Below are 16822 nucleotides of genomic sequence, written 5' to 3'. Positions count from 1 at the left end.
CTATGACGACACTGGGCCTGTATTATTGGTACTCGCTGGAGTTTAGAAGAATGAGGGGGGACCTCATTGAGATATACAATATAGTGAAAGGCTTGGATAGTGCAGAGTGGATGTGGAGAGAATGTTTCCACTGATGGTTACAAGGTTAATTCCCGGGATGGCGGGACTGTCATATGCTGAGAGAATAGAAACATAGAAATTAGGTGCAGGAGTAGGCCATTCGGCCCTTCGAGCCTGCACCGCCATTCAATATGATCATGGCTGATCATCCAACTCAGTATCCTGTACCTGCCTTCTCTCCATACCCTCTGATCCCCTTAGCCACAAGGGCCACATCTAACTCCCTCTTAAATATAGCCAATGAACTGGCCTCGACTACCCTCTGTGGCAGAGAGTTCCAGATATTCACCACTCTCTGTGTGAAAAAAGTTCTTCTCATCTCGGTTTTAAAGGATTTCCCCCTTATCCTTAAGCTGTGACCCCTTGTCCTGGACTTCCCCAACATCGGGAGCAATCTTCCTGCATCTAGCCTGTCCAACCCCTTAAGGAATTTTATAATGTTTCTATAAGATCCCCTCTCAATCTCCTAAATTCTAGAGAGTATAAACCAAGTCTATCCAGTCTTTCTTCATAAGACAGTCCTGACATCCCAGGAATCAGTCTGGTGAACCCTCTCTGCACTCCCTCTATGGCAATAATGTCCTTCCTCAGATTTGGAGACCAAAACTGTATGCAATACTCCAGGTGTGGTCTCACCAAAACCCTGTACAACTGCAGTAGAACCTCCCTGCTCCTATACTCAAATCCTTTTGCTATGAAAGCTAACATACCATTCGCTTTCTTCACTGCCTGCTGCACCTGCATGCCTACTTTCAATGACTGGTGTACGATGACACCCAGGTCTCGCTGCATCTCCCCTTTTCCTAGTCGGCCACCATTTAGATAATAGTCTGCTTTCCTGTTTTTGCCACCAAAATGGATAACCTCAGATTTATTGAATGCAGCGGCTGGGCTTGTACACGCTGGAGTTTAGAAGGATGAGAGGGTTTCTCATTGAAACATATAAGATTGTTAAGGGCTTGGACACACTGGAGGCAGGAAACATGTTCCCGATGTTGGGGGAGTCCAGAACCAGGGGCCACAGTTTAAGAATAAGGAGTAAGCCATTTAGAACGGAGACGAGGAAACACTTTCACGCAGAGAGTGGTGAGTCTGTGGAATTCTCCGCCTCAGAGGACGGTGGAGGCCGGTTCTCTGGATACTTTCAAGAGAGAGCTAGATAGGGCTCTTAAAAATAGCGGAATCAGGGGATATGGGGAGATGGCAGGAACGGGGTTCTGATTGGGGATGATCAGGCATGATCACATTGAATGGTGGTGCTGGCTCGAAGGGCTGAATGGCCTACTCCTGCACCTATTGTCTATTGTCTAATGGGTGAGTCTAGGACTAGAGGCCATAGCCTCAGAATTAAAGGATGTTCTTTTAGGAAGGAGATGAGGAGAAATTTCTTTAGTCAGAGGAATTCTTTGCCACAGAAGGCAGTGTATATTTTTAAGGCAGGGATGGATTGATTCTTGATTAGTACAGGTGTCATGTTATGGGGAGAAGGCAGGAGAATGGGGTTAGGAGGGAAAGATAGATCAGCCCTGATTGAATGGTGGAGTAGACTTGATGAGTAGAATGACCTAATTCTACTCCTATCACTTATGACTGAGTTTCTCCCACACTTTGTCCTTTTTTGTATCTGGAAAGTCCCCAGATCAGTTAAGGGATGTGATATTCCTAGCTCGGTCATTAGGCAGGAAGGATTTAAGGATGTTCTCAAAGCTTCCCTTCAGACCTTCGGGAATCTTTGGCCCATGTGTAGATGGAAGGGAGGTTGGTTTGTGTGATGAAATAGGCTATGTCCTCAACTCTGCGATTTCCTGCTAAACATGATGCCAAGACAAGCTAATTTCATCTGCCTGCACATAATCATTATCTTCCATTCTCTGCACATAAAGCACAGTGCAATTTGAGTCAATGTGCAGGAGCATTGGAATAAGTTGGAATGAAATGCAGCGCCTGTCCCATTTTCCCCTTCAGAGGTAGAGTCTGCCACTCCCATATTGGCCGTATTCCACAATTCTGCGATAGAAGCAAGTCATATTTGATTCTGAGTCCACTTAAGAAGATTATCTCAGACGATACTTACATGCCCCCATTTACACCCCCTCCCCTCACGGCGGTTCCTCCACAGTGGGTCATCCTTTGTTCCCGGTGGCACTTCCGTCCTCCAACACCCACATGGCTCGACCTTGACCACTGTGTAAAGCCATCTTCGATGTCTGAAGAAGGGTCGTGACCCGAAATGATGTATATTCCTTCTCTCCATAGATGCTGCCTCACCCACTGAGTTACTCCAGCATTTTTGTCTACCTTTGATTCACATGTGGCATTGGCTTTCTTGGTTGCATGTTTGTTAACATATAGTTTATTACTAAATATGTAGTAACTTATTGTCCTATAGTGCAAGTGTGTTTAAGCAGTTTAGATACTACTTTGGCATTGAGCTAGGTTTTCTTGGATGAGTGCTTATCCTGGTGTTAAAGCACAAGTACTTTGTGGTTTAACAGAAATCTCCTGCCTTTTACCTGTTCACTATCCTGATTGCTTCTTGCCTCCATCATTGCCTCCAGGATGCCGAGAACAATAGGGGAAACTGGCATGGTGAGAGGGAGGGGGTGGGGAGGAATCTTCAAGTACTAATGGGGAGTGGGGGGGGGGGGGAGAGAAATTAAGGAATGAGTACTTTTTTAAACTTTGTCGGCACCTTTGTGGTGACTCTTGTGTACTTTGTACGCAAAAACAAAGAATTTAACTGCTCCTAGCTTGGAACAAGTGACAATAAAGTATCATCATCATCATCACTTGCTCAACCTAACTTTTCAGGTTACATTTTTGTCATTTGCGGTGGTCACTTGCAGTGAAACTGTCAGACCATGTCCCTGCGACATAACGATGTCTGATTATTGTGGGAATGGCCAGGTAGGTTAGATGCCTGGGAAGCCACTGTAACTTCCACCTACACTTCCCTCCCCCCCCCCCCCCCCCCCCCCCCCCGTCATCATTTAATCAGTTCCTCAGCTCTCCACGTTGTATCCCTCTTGAGTTCACACCATCCCTAGCCAACAACGGACCCACCAGGGCACCAACCTGCCCGAGGTCAATTATGGCTGGCCCCCATCTTTTCTCAGCTCAAATGAGAACCATCACACCCCCCCCCCCCCCCCCACAGCTTTCTTTCAATCTGAAGAAGGGTCCCGACCTAAAATGTCACCTGTTCTTTTTTTTCCAGAGATGCTGCCTGACCCTCTTTCACACTATGAAAACATACGTAGCAGCAGAACTACCTGCACTGCTTAAGACAACTGATATCCAGTGATAAGTAATTTTGATCAAAGCCTGCGACTGGTGCGAAGCAATGGTTCAGGCCCATAAATGAATTGGAAGCAGTGATGCTTTTCATGGGAATTTTGTGATCTTATTTTTTTTAATTGTTATTTTAAAAGTGACTATGAAAAATTGAGAATTATCATAAAAACGGCTAAATATTTGTAGGAAAGAAGAATTACATAGAACAATTGTGAATGGGTGACTGATGGTCAGTCTGGGCCAAGGGCTGGTTTCCATGCCGTATCTTTAAATCAATCAATCAATGAAATGAACAACTTCACATTTTCCCACACTATTCCATTTACTAATTTATTGCCCACTCACCTAATCTATCATCCACAGTGGAGTAGATTCAGATGAAGGCATGCAGGTGAAGTGTTTAGTCATATCCACTGTAAGGTTCCTGAAAACATACATGTTACAGTATGTTAAAGAAACATACAGGCAGGAAAATGGGATTAGGAGGCAGAGATCAGCCATGATTGAATGGCGGAGTAGACTCGATGGGCTGAATGGCCTAATTCTACTCCTATAACTTGCAAACTTGTGAACTGATGTTTCATTGGAAGATCAGTGAAGAATAAAAACCATAAAAAGGCTTTCAGTAGTATTGAGCATGGTGATTATATTTTAATGTAAAATATTTTTACAGAACCAGATAATAAATACTATACATTGAAGACACAGTTACATAATATAAACTTAGACTTTGGAAATGTAGCCAAGTGGTTGATCAATCAGCATAGTGGAATCATCTGTGTAAAAATTCATGGAGAAAGATGTCTTTTCATTGTAGTGACATTGTACATCCAAGCATAAACAGAGGTCTCATGAAGTTGCTACCGGAAATTCAATCATTTCCCCCCCGAGAGAACCAGCAATTTTTTATTCATGTAGTGATCGTTCCAATCATAGATTCAGCTGAATGGTATGAAAATTGAATTCTCCAATTTTAAGTCGTAACCCCCTTCCCCCACTCCCTTTCCTGTGTACCCAATCCATTGCACACCAATTTCTTTGACTCTCCCACCTCTCCCCCCTCCCATCTCACCCCATCCTTTCCACTCGTATCCCTCCCTGCGGTTTTACATTTCATTCCTCGCTCCTTCTCATCTCTAACATTTGCCACGTACTCCACCCCCAGCCAATATAACCCCCCCCCCCCAAACACCACCTGTATCTACCTATCACTTGCCAGGCTTAGTCCCACCCACATCTCTCTTTTCCAGCTTTCTTCCCCTTACCCTCTGATAGAGGGTCTTAACCCGAAACGCGTCTGTCCATTCTTATCACGGGTGCTGCCTGGCCCGCTGAGTTACTCCAGAATTTTTTTTTTGCTCATATGTTCACTAACATTCAATCCAAAATTTAGAGACTTTTGTGAACAAAAATTGAAGGAATATAATCTGTACATCTGATATTGATCTTTTCTGCAAAAATGTATTTTGTAGGGTATAAATCACACCCTTGAATATTGCATTCTACCAAAAGATGGTTAATGTCCACCAGTTTTGGAGACAAACCCAATAGCATGCATGAGTATTAAGTAGCCAAGAAAAAGGTCCACACAATAGATCACTTCACATAATCTGTGGGAATGTTTCATCAATGTGGTGTTTGCATTTGTGCGGTGGTCACCTTTTGTGACTTCCTAGGACTTGTTCAAATATCATGCGTTGATTCCAACCGAGCACCCACAATCTGACGTCCTCAATAAAAAGCACCACAGTTTTTGGACTGGCCAAGTATCGACAAATAATTGTTCCTTTCCTCTTGAACAAACAATGTAATTATCGTGACTTTTTATTGTCCCAGCAGCTCCAGGCCATGAAAAGACACAAAGTGCTGGAGTAACTCAGCAGGTCAGGCAGCATCCGTGGAGAACATGGATAAGTGACCTTTCCAGGTCACATCCTTCTTCAGATCTATTCGACCCGAAACGTCACCTATCTATGTCTTTCAGGGATGTTGCCTGATCCGCTCAGTTACTCCAGCACTTTGTCTCTTTTTATTGTCTGCCAGCATCTGCACTTCCTTGTTTCTATCTCCAAATCATGAGTTTCTCCAAGAAGTTAACTAATTGTTGAATCGGTTATCTTAACTCACAAGATACCTACAAATGTGTTGATTGGTAACAACAGGCATTTTGGCATGTACTTAGCTAATCCAATGTTTTCTGTTCCGCTTTGAGTAAATTTTGACGTCCTCATTTTATGCAGACTGTATCCAGGCTCCAGACAAGGCGACACATCAACGCTGCGTTTTTATAGAAAATAAATACTTAAGAAGCAATATTTTGCAAACCTTTTCAAACAATAAACGACTCATTTCCTTTTTTTTTTTTAATGTTGATCGACATTAAAACCCAATTTAAGATTAAATCCAACAATTTAATGTGAATCAAAGAAAACCCTTCAAAGAATCAAAGAAAACGGTATGAAGAGTTCTGACTCGAAACGTAACCCATCCCTTTTCTCCAGAGATGCTGCCTGACCTGCTGAGTTACTTCAGCAAAGAAAACGTTTTTTTGTGAATTTATTCTCCAGATAAGAGGAATTTAATAAAGAGGGGGAAGCGGGGGGATATAATTTTTTTTCAAAGATATTCAAAATCTGTATTAATTTCCCTGATCATTATTATTAGTTTAGTTTATTGTCACATGTACAGTGAAAGGCTTTTGTTGCATGTATAGATACATGATAAGGGAATAACGTTTAGTGCAAGGTAAAGCCAGCAAAGTCCAATCAAGGATAGTCCGAGGGTTTAGTAGGTATGTTGCAAAGCCTACCTGAAGATCGCTGAAAATCTGTCCCAGCCCGTGTGCGCGATAGTGGCCCCGTTTAGAGGGGGGCGGGTTTAAAACGCGATTTTCCCTAGGCTGTTCAAATCGAGGTTTTTCAGCCTAGTTAATTATTAACGAAAAATCGCTGGAAGATTCCATAGCTGGAGCTATTTTTAGTTTTAAGGGATTTATTTACTTGTTATAGTAGGTTAAAAATTAACCTCTAAACCCGCGACCGCCGACAACGGGTCGGATCTCATACAGGGGAAAATGGAAGGTAGGCTGTTTATTTTTACGTTATAAAGGGCTTCTTAAGATCCCTTTATACAAAGTTTAATGTTGTGAGTAGCTAATTTTGGCCCCATTATATCCCGCAGTATTTTTCTGGGCATTTGAGGGCACAAATCTACCGCAATGTCAACGTTCTAAACCAGCGCGTTCACAGGATCCCACTAGTAAGCTGATTTAAATGGACTTTAATTTACAGCAATTAAACACTAAATTCCTTCCATTTGGCCTATAAATTAATTTAAAAATCATGTTTTATTGTGAATTATTTGTGAATATTATTTGGACACTTAGGCTATTTAAAAATGTTAATCATTTATTAAGAAATGGATAGATGTTTAGATCTAGTAATTGAAGTTTGAAATTAGCTACAATTGGGTAACTAACTAATTATATGCTTTAATTTCAGGTCATCCAAGTAAGATTATGTTATATTAGTTTCAGAATGCTTCAATCTATGATAACTGAAAATTTCATTCAGTTCTCTTAATTTTTAAGAAAGTTATGGGCTATTGACTGCACACGGTCACAGCTTTTTTGTTATGTCCATAGAAAATCAATAGGGAACAAGATGCTAATTTCCGAGTATGAAAATGGCCATAATTTTTTTAATACTTGAGATATGAAAGTGAATTAGGTGTCAAATTAAACTTCTTTTTATGCTTTATCTGATGGGATAAATTGCAGACTTGATTTTTAAAATCTCAAAATGTTGTAACATTGCTAGGTTTAGAATTAAGTTGAGCATTGATCACGAGCAGTACTACGGGTACAGACGTTCCCGACTTACGTCAGGGTTACATCCCATGGATCCCTGCATAAATCACATTTTAGTTATGTCAGAAACTGAAGCGCTACTGTGCATGCTTATATTTACTATTCATACCTTATAGCACATGGGAGACCACGAGGGAGCTCCGACACAGAGGGGGCACCAGATGTGCAATAAAGCAGTGGGCTTAAACAACTGGCTACGTAAGTGTGTGTTTACATAAGTCGTGGAGTGTCTAAACAATGTTTGATCACAATAGGAGAGGTTCTGGCCAAGAATCATTGTCTCTTTCTCCCCAAGATTCTGCCCAACTGCAGAGTGTTTTTGTGATATGATACACAAAAGCTCAAGTGCCTACACCCAAATATTTTAATTCAGGTAGATTCCCAAGGAGCTGCAAATGCTGAATCTGGTCAGGCAGCATCTGTGGAGGGAATGCGCAGATGACATTTCAGATCAGGACCCTTCTTTAGACTGATCATATATAATACAAAGTGCAGGAGGAACTCAGCGGGTCAGGCAGCATCTCTGGAGGACATGGCTAGGGAACATTTTGGGTCAGGACATTCTTTAGACTCCATGTCTTCCTGAAATGCAACCTGACCTGCCGAGTAACTCCAGTACTTTTTGTTCTACGCAAGATTCCAACATCTGCCGTTCATTGTGTTTACCTGGTAAGTGATAGGTGGATACAGGTGAAGGGACTAAGACGCAGAGAGGTGAAGTAAGTGACAAAGGGTAGAGATGAAAAGGAGACATGTAGGTAAGGAGAGAAGAGTTAAAGTTCAAGGTCGTTCACATTTATTGTCACATGCACCAATTAAGGTACAGTGATATTTGACTTAACATGCAGCCATACAATTAAAAGAACACAATACACGATAGAACTTAACATAAACATCCACCATAGTGATCACTGTGAGGAAGGCAATAATGTTCAGTCAGTCTTCCTCCTTTTGTTCACCCGTGTTCGGGGCCTTGACCCCCCCCCCCCCAGTTGTCGCCGCTACGGGCGGCCCGATGTACAGGCCCTCTCTCGTCGGGATGAGAAGAGGAGTGAAAAGTAAAGCAAGATGGAGGGATATAGGTGAAAGTGATGGGTTAGGGGAGAGGGGTAGTTCAATGTATGTGGTATTAAACCAAATAGTTGAATGGCAGTTTTGTTGCACTTTCATGAACTGCTAGCTGTCCCTTTTATAAGATTCTGAGATTTTGAGGTGAGGCAGAGCATTGACGAACACTCAGCCTGTATGGACAAACTTCATTCCACACATCCACCCTCAGGAACACCCTGAAAATGACGCAGAGTTATATTACTCATGCTATTGTCAGGCTCTCACCCATTTTATTTACAGGGTTCCCATCTCCAGGTCAGATCGTGGTTAGAAGACTTTAGAGATACAGCATGGAAACAGGCCCTTCGGCCACCGAGTTCGCATCGATCAGCGATCACCCCATACACCAGCACTATCCTACACACTAGGGATAATTTACATTTTCCAGAAGCCAATTAACCTACAAACCTGTACATCTTTGGAGTGTGGGTGGAAACCGGAGGATCCGGAGAAAACCATCGGGTCACAGGGAGAATGTACAAATTACATAAGACAGCACCAGTAGTCACGATCGAACCCAGGTCTCTGGCATTGAAAGGCAGCAACTCTACCGCTGCACCAGCAGGCCTCCCCACAGGTTCTGGAAATGCACAATTAGCTCAAATAGGCAAATAAATGTTTTTATGTTCTGTCCAAGACAAATTGGGGACAGGAGTTCAACAAACAAATTAGTTCAGATGATAATCTAGGTTCAAATTTTCTTCATTTTATAATTATTTTACATTCTTTAAAGTAATTACTTGCTTAGATGATGTAAAAGTGTAGCAGCGGGCATATCCACACCAATATCTTTCACTTGCCTACTGATAGTTTGGGTCCTGGCCCGAAACATCACCTATCCATGTTCTCGAGAGATGCTGCCTGACCCGCTGAATTACTCCAGTTCTTTGTTTTTTTTGTAAACCAACATCTGTACTTCCTTATCACTCACTCAAAGTGGAATATACATTGAACGGTATGCATATACCAACCTGATAACATCCTTGTATACCCTTCGAGAATCCTTGTCCAGAGAAATCACCATGGATTTTCCACTGTTCTGCATTTTAATCTTTACCTGAGATGTTTTGATCTTGCCATTTTCAATCTGTAAGAAATAGTTGTTTGAGGAGTTATCTGCTGCAGAACTAATACCAGTTTGTCGATTTAGAAGTTTGTAGATGCTTGAAATAACTGCAGAAAGGCGTGACACAATAATTATCATGGAAAGGTCTCAATGGGACTGGAAGCACATTGTACTAGTTTGTTGCTAATTATTAAAGAGACACTGCTATCGTGGGGAGACATGGGCACCAGTAGAAATGACTGCAGGATACTCAAACGTATTCCAAAGTCAGAGTGCGCTACTGCAAATTGGGTTTATTTTCCCCTGGCATTTTGCTGATGAGATACCCATTCAATGGGTACCTCAGCAGTGATATCGCTGCAACACTCATCACAGGAGGCACCGTTACAGCCATAGATGGCCAATCATGGAAGACTACGGACCTCGGGACAGGAGGCAAAGTTGCACCCATTAGCAAAAGACCTATTTCTACCAAGTCTTCTGAGGCAACACAGCGGCGCAGCTGGTAGAGCCGCTGCCTCACAGCGCCAGAGACCCAGGTTCGATCCTGACCTCGGGTACTGCCTGAGTGGAGTTTGCACATTCTCCCTGTGACCGAGTGAGTTTCCTCCAGGTGCTGAGATTTCCACTCGCCTCCCAAAGCGTGATGGGTGTATGGAACGAGCTGCCGGTGGAGGCAGGTATTATCGCAATGTTTCAGAAACATTTAGGCTAGTACATGGGATAGGACAGTTTGAGGAATATGGGCCCAACACAGGCAGGTGGGACTAGTGTAGATGGGACATGTTGGTTGGTGTGGGCAAGTTGGGCCGATGGGCCTGTTTCCGCGCTGTAAGGTTCTATGACTAACACATGCGGTTTTACAGGTTAATTGGCCTCGTAAAAAGTTGCTCTCAGTATGTAAGGTGGGTGAGAAAGTGGGATCTCATAGAGCTTGTATGAATGGGTGATCGATGGTCAGTGGGGACAGTAGGTCAAGAGGCTATATCTCTAAAAACACATTGTATTGGATGGCGGGATGGGTCCACGAGACGGACTAACACAAGCCTCTGCTTCCTCACACCAGTTCTCTCTTTACCCACGGTCTCTAACCACAGATGGAACAAGAGTTACACAAGTACCTGCTTCACGGAAGAAAATATATGGGTCCCAAGATAAGATTATTACCCACACACCTCTCTGTGGATAGGGAGAGACTAAGAACACAGTACATAGAAGAGTACAGCACAGGAACAGGTCCTTCAGCCCACAATATCTGTGCAAGACATGATGCCACCTCCTCTGTCTGCATGTGATCCATATCCCACAATTCCCCGCATATTCATGTGCCTATCAAAAGACTTTTGAATGCCACAGTTGTATCAGTCTCCATCACTACCTCTGGCAGTGTGTTGATCCACCATTCTCTGTACAAAAAATACATTTGCCCCTTACATTTCCTTTAAACTTTGCCTCTCTCATCTTAAAGCAACGTGCTTAAGTCTGTGACATTTCCACCCTGAGCAAAAGGCTCTGACTGTCTAGCCTATCTATATCTCTCATAATTCTGTACACTACCATGAGGTCTCCACTCAATCCCAGTCGTTCTGGAGAAAACAAACCAACTTTGAAAACAATCCAAGAGTTTTGTTGCAATCGCACAGAATTCTATTGTAGAGAAGTAGACTGTCTGGCCGGACAGGTCTAAAAGTATAATTTACGTTCACAGGTTTCCTCCCATAATGATGAGTTATATTTTCATTTGGAATTAGTATTCACGGCTGATCTGCAGTTTAATCTTTAATATGGAAGCTTTGGGACTGCAGTGAAATGTACTCTGCAACAGTGTGCAATTAGAAAGTGAAAATGCCTAATTGACAAAAGATAGCAGGGATCAATGTTCATTAATTTGTCAAGTTTCTTAAAATAATGGGAAAGAGGGAACAAAGTTGGATTTAATTTGCAGAGAGGGTGAGAAGAGCTGGTATAGGTGTACAGGTCATAGCGGTTAATGAAGTATCTGGGGGGTTAATGAGTGAAGTTATGCAATCATAGATAGACACAAGGTGCTGAAGTAACTCAGCAGGTCAGGCAGCATCTCTGGAGAGAAAGAATAGGTGACGTTTTGGGGCAGTACCTTCTTGGGCTGTATGATCTGCCACCATTGCCATTACCCATGAGTGCAGGCAGCCAGTGAGCCAGTTCCTGACCTGAAACATCACCCATCCTTTCCCCCAGAGATGTTCTCAGATGTAATGAGATTGTTGTGCAGGAAAAGTATCCCAGGCATCTTGTATTTCTAAACAACCCAAGCCTTTTGTTATCTCCTCTTATATCTCTTTATGTATAGGAAGGAACTGCAGATGCTGGTTTATACCAAAGATAGACACAAAACGCTAGAGTAACTCAGTGGGTCAGGCAGATCTCTGGAGAAAAGGAATAATTGACATTTTGGGTTAGGAACCCTTCTTCAGACTATAGACTGAGACTTTATTTAAAAGGCCAACAAATGGAACTACAGTCTGAAGATGGGGTTCGGACACAAAACGTCACTTATTCCTTTTCTCCAGATGCTACCTGACCTGCTGTGTTACTCCAGCATTTTGTGTCTCTCTATTTATGTAGCTTGGACATAAAGTTTATTTTATGAAGACTCCTTGCGATATTTTACGATGCATTTTGTAAAGTAATTTTCATGATACTTTAATTGAATGAACAACACTGAACAAATAGCATCATGAAGACCAATCTCTCTTTAAATTGGCAAATGATCTTGCTCTGCCCCTCAAAGCCGGCTTTACCCACATGGTCTTGTATTAGTAGAGTTTGGAATTGGGAGATATAGCGTGGCAAAGAGCCTTTCACTCCACCGAGTCTGCACCAACCACTGATCCCTATGCACTAGCACTATCCTACACACAAGGGACAATTTTTACCAAAGCCAAATTGACCTACAAACCTGTACATCTTTGGAATGTGGGAGGAAACAGGAGCACCCGGGTATAACCCACGCGGTCACGGGGAGAACATACAAACTCTGTACATACAACACCCGTAGTCAGGATTGAACCTGGATCTCTGGCGCTGTAAGACAGCAACTCTGGCACATTATAAGCCATTGAGGGTGACCAGTTTATATCAGGATTGTGGCCAGTTTATATCACACTGTAGTTCAATTTGTTGCCCTTGTACTAATTTTCACTTACCAAAGATGTTTTTCCAGATAGGTTTGTCTTACTTGTTATCTCCGATATGCTTACGTCTAGGCAAACAAGATCTGCAAAACAAAAGTGCATTGCAAATGGAGGCATCAAAATTAAATGGCTTCAAAAATATTTTTTGGCTATATGTCAATGAAACTCTGTTTGTAACACCATGTCAAACAATCTTCCAGACATCCCACATCTCTACATCAGTGGTTTTAATTTATTGCCAATTTATGTCATGAAGAGAATCTGTCAAATGCTGTTCAAAGAATAGATGCCACATAATTTGCTTACAATTATTACTTAGCCCCTCTGAACCTAATCCAAGTATAGGTCCACCATTCATTTTCCAGCAACTGACGGGCCAGCACCTCCTTCAATCCGGACAAAATAGATTTGGAACTACAATGCTGAAAACTATATTCTACCCTCTACATCTACCCCTTTGAGTTTGAGTATTAACGTATATCTGAACTGTTTGGCTAGCATGCATTTTTCACTACCCTCAGGCTATCTTTAATCAGACTTTATCTTCCACTAAATGTTATTCCCCTTTATCCTGTATCGGTACATTGTGGACGGCTTGATTGTAATCATGTATAGTCTTTCTACTGACTGGACAGAACGCACTGTACCTCGGTACATGTGACAATAAACTAAACATGACAATAATAAACCTTAACCAAAACCTAAAATCCAACTTCAAAGCACGAGTTATTAAATTGGTTTTAGTCTTCTTTTGAACAAAGAGGATCATTGGCAGTAAACCAGTCAGCATTTAATCTTGATCCAATTACTGTCAAATGCAGATGGAATTATCAGGTAGTATTTTGTGGGGGAGAAAATAATTTAAACAAGGATCTAATTTAAAATGAAATATCTGCAGTATACAAAAGAGGGCTTTAAATACTGGGACATAACAGACATTTATTATCTGCAAATTAAATCATAGCTGTGATAAGATCATAGCATACCATCAGTTCCTGCTTTCATCACTATACCAGTACAATGACTTGCGAGTTGTTTTGTACTTTCCCTGTTGCTCAGTGTGATCTACAATGGAAATAGATAGAAAATAACGGATATATTGTTGGTGGTGAATATGAACACCTTCAATAAACCAGAAAGAAATCTAAATTTTTCAACTGCTTTAATAAAAAATTGAAAAATCAGTTTGCCAGCGACATATAATATTTACTAAAGAAACAAGTAAATTGTTAATTCTAGCATTTTCAATCTAAGTATGTTTGAATGTGTAATCTAATTTTCTGCTCAACAATGTTGAAGTTTCTGTCAACATAATTTTTCCGTAATGGTGACTCGCTTGGTATATGTTCCTCTGTGTATTTCTCTAAAAAACCTCTGAGAGATTTGTTTTCCAATTTCCACAGTGGAATTCCAGCATCAATGAATGCCTTGCACAGATCACTCGCAATTCAGATTTGCGACTGGAGCCAGCAGTAAATGTAGTGAGGAGACAAGCTTGGGTATTTCACTTGGGCAGATTTAGGCACTCGATCGTGAAAAAGACATTATCTTGGTGAAATCATCAAAAAAGGCATGAGAAGGCACATGGCATTTATGGCAAAATCCTGGCTCTACTGATCACTTATTAAACCACAGATGTTGGATGTTACAATAGAGTAGGCGATCTATTGGTCATAAAATGAGGCCAACACCAGGGCTATACCGAGTATGTGTCGCCACATCTCGATCTCTTTAAGAGTCCATGTGTGGTCTGGCATGATCACATGCTGGAAACACAATCAGCATTGGAAATGAGCTAGTCTCGAGTTTTGGGAATGCATGACAGATGACTGCAAACATATAGCACCAAGAACCTTGTAGATATAACATAGAACAGTAGATATAACATAGAACAGAACAGAATATAGACACAAAATGCTGGAGTAACTTAGCGGGTCAGGTATGTTACTCCAGCATCTCTGGAGAAAAGGAATGGGTGATGTCTCGGGTCGGAACCCTTCTTCAGACCAGCGCAGGAACAGGCCCTTCGGCCTACAATGACCACCCTGAACGGTACGCCAAGTTAATCTAATTTCCTCTTCTTGCACATGATCCATATCCCTCCGTTCCCTGTACATTCATGTGCCCACCTAAAACCCTTTTCAACACCACCATCGTATTTGCCTCCACTACCACCGCTGGCAGCGTGTTCCTTGCACCCATCACTCCCAGTATATAAAAACTGCCCAGCTCGTCTTTAAATGTTACCCCTCTTGCAAAGCTGTGCCCTAATGATGCAGAATAAGTGAATGCATGCTGGATTCTGCATTGGACCATTCAGCAGCAACTTGTTGCCTGAAAACATGCGAGCCATTTACTTGGTCAAAATGCCCCATAGTATTATATCACATAGTATTATATCCTTCTTCACTATTCCCTCCTGCAAAAGGTTGTGATGGAAAAATCAGACATGAAGAATAATTGTGTTAATTTCGCTTGGTAAGGATGGAACTGCATCATCTAGGACCAGAGGGCAAAGCCACAGTTTTAAAAAAAAAAGGCACCTTTAGAAGGAGATGAGGAATTTCTTTAGCCAAAGGGTGGTGAATCTGTGAAATACATTGCCACAGACAGCAGTGGAGGACAAGTCATTGGGTATTTTAAGAACAGATATTGAAAGGTTCTAGGTTAGTAAGGCCATCAAAGGTTACGCGGAGAAGGCAGGAGAATGGGGTTGAGAGTGAAAAATAGGTCAGTCATGATCGTGGCAGAGCTGACTTGATGGGTCATATGACCTAATTCTGCTCTTATGTCATAAACCTATGAATTATTGGTAACCATCCTCTATAATATTATTGTCTGACTAAGCAAGTTTATACACATCACATTTAATATAAGGAAAAGCTATCTCTACTTTATGGTCAAAAGCGACAGGAAGAGTAGTCATAACGGGCTGAATGGTCGACTCCCACTTATTTATTATGTTCTTATAAAGTCTTAGAGTCATACATCACAGAAACAGGTCCCTCAGCCCAAATTGTCCATGTTGACCAATATGTTCCATCTGAGCTAGTCCCATTTGCCCACGTTTGGCCCAAATCCATCTAAACCCTTCTTATCTATATACCGTATTTTAAACACTGTTGTAGTACCTGTCTCAACTACCTCTTTATATTCAAGAATATTACTAGTTTAAATATTGCTGATATTCTTTAACCAAACATGAAACTATTTGGTACCTCCAAGTGGAAACAACACTTGGAAAGAATATAGATTGAATATATGGTTAGCACTTGTAGACTCAGTTCTTCCACTCATTCTGGGTTTGGAACTGGTTGGTGGTGTGGGTGAGAGGGAAATTTAGAAGCTGGCTTCAACTGTGCCCTATATGTGGGTGAGTTAAAGTATGTGTAAATCACCCCTTCAGGATGTGAGGTTTGGGAGTTTTATCAATGTTCACTTATCAATTGACTGCTGAGTTCAAAACCGCATGTGTGAGTGTTGTAGACCAAGTAGAAAGATGACTAAGTAACATCACCATGTAGTGTAGATCCTCATCTCCATCAGCTTGGTGGGTGTGGTGACACACTGGTTAACCCCAGCATCTTCTGTTGTAGTTATATAGCACGGAAACAGGCCCTTTGCCCCAACTTTTCCATGCCGACCAAGTGTCTCACTGCCTCTATCACATCCTGTGGGAGATTGTTCCATCTGTTACCACTTCTGTGTGGAAAAACTTCTTCTCACCTTAAACTGATGCCTGCCTACCCTGGGAAAATAAAACTGTGACCATTCACCTTATTTGTAGCCTTCGTGATCTTATAAATCTCCTCAAGGTCACCACTCGGCCTTTTTCCTTCCAGGGAAAACAAAGCTGCATAGTGGCAGAGTTGCTACATCACAGTAACAAAGACCTGGGTTCGATACTGACCACGGGTGCTGTCTATGGAGAATTCTCCCTGTGACCACATGGGTTTTCTTCAGGTCCTGGTTCCCTCCCACATTCCAAAGGCACAGGTTTCTAGGTTAATTGGCCTCTGTAAACTGCTCCCTAGTATATAGGATGTGAAAAGTGAGATAACATAGAACTAGTGTGAACAGGTGATTGATGGTCGGCGTGGACCCATGTGGTCGATGGGCTTCTTAGCTGTATCTCTAAACCAAGTCCCAGCCTATCCCTAACACTCAAGCACTTTGGTCTATCCTCTTGTG

The 16822-nt window shown here is 42.0% G+C and overlaps 1 protein-coding gene across 1 annotated transcript in view; it reads right to left on the bottom strand.

The window, feature by feature from the left end:
- Positions 1-5386: 5386 nt before the first annotated feature.
- Positions 5387-16822, bottom strand: part of pik3r6 (phosphoinositide-3-kinase regulatory subunit 6) — a 57369-nt gene continuing 45933 nt past the window's right edge. Inside the window, exons 18-21 of the mRNA XM_033044745.1 lie at positions 13618-13696; positions 12644-12714; positions 9364-9479; positions 5387-5691 (exon numbers count right to left, since the gene is read on the bottom strand). Coding sequence (XP_032900636.1) covers positions 5538-5691; positions 9364-9479; positions 12644-12714; positions 13618-13696 — 420 coding nt within the window. The 3' untranslated portion in view covers positions 5387-5537. The remainder of the gene's footprint in view (positions 5692-9363; positions 9480-12643; positions 12715-13617; positions 13697-16822) is intronic.

The sequence above is a fragment of the Amblyraja radiata genome, chromosome 26, assembly GCF_010909765.2.
Source record: "Amblyraja radiata isolate CabotCenter1 chromosome 26, sAmbRad1.1.pri, whole genome shotgun sequence".
Lineage (NCBI taxonomy): Eukaryota > Metazoa > Chordata > Chondrichthyes > Rajiformes > Rajidae > Amblyraja > Amblyraja radiata.
This window is presented reverse-complemented; position numbering and strand designations above follow the sequence as displayed.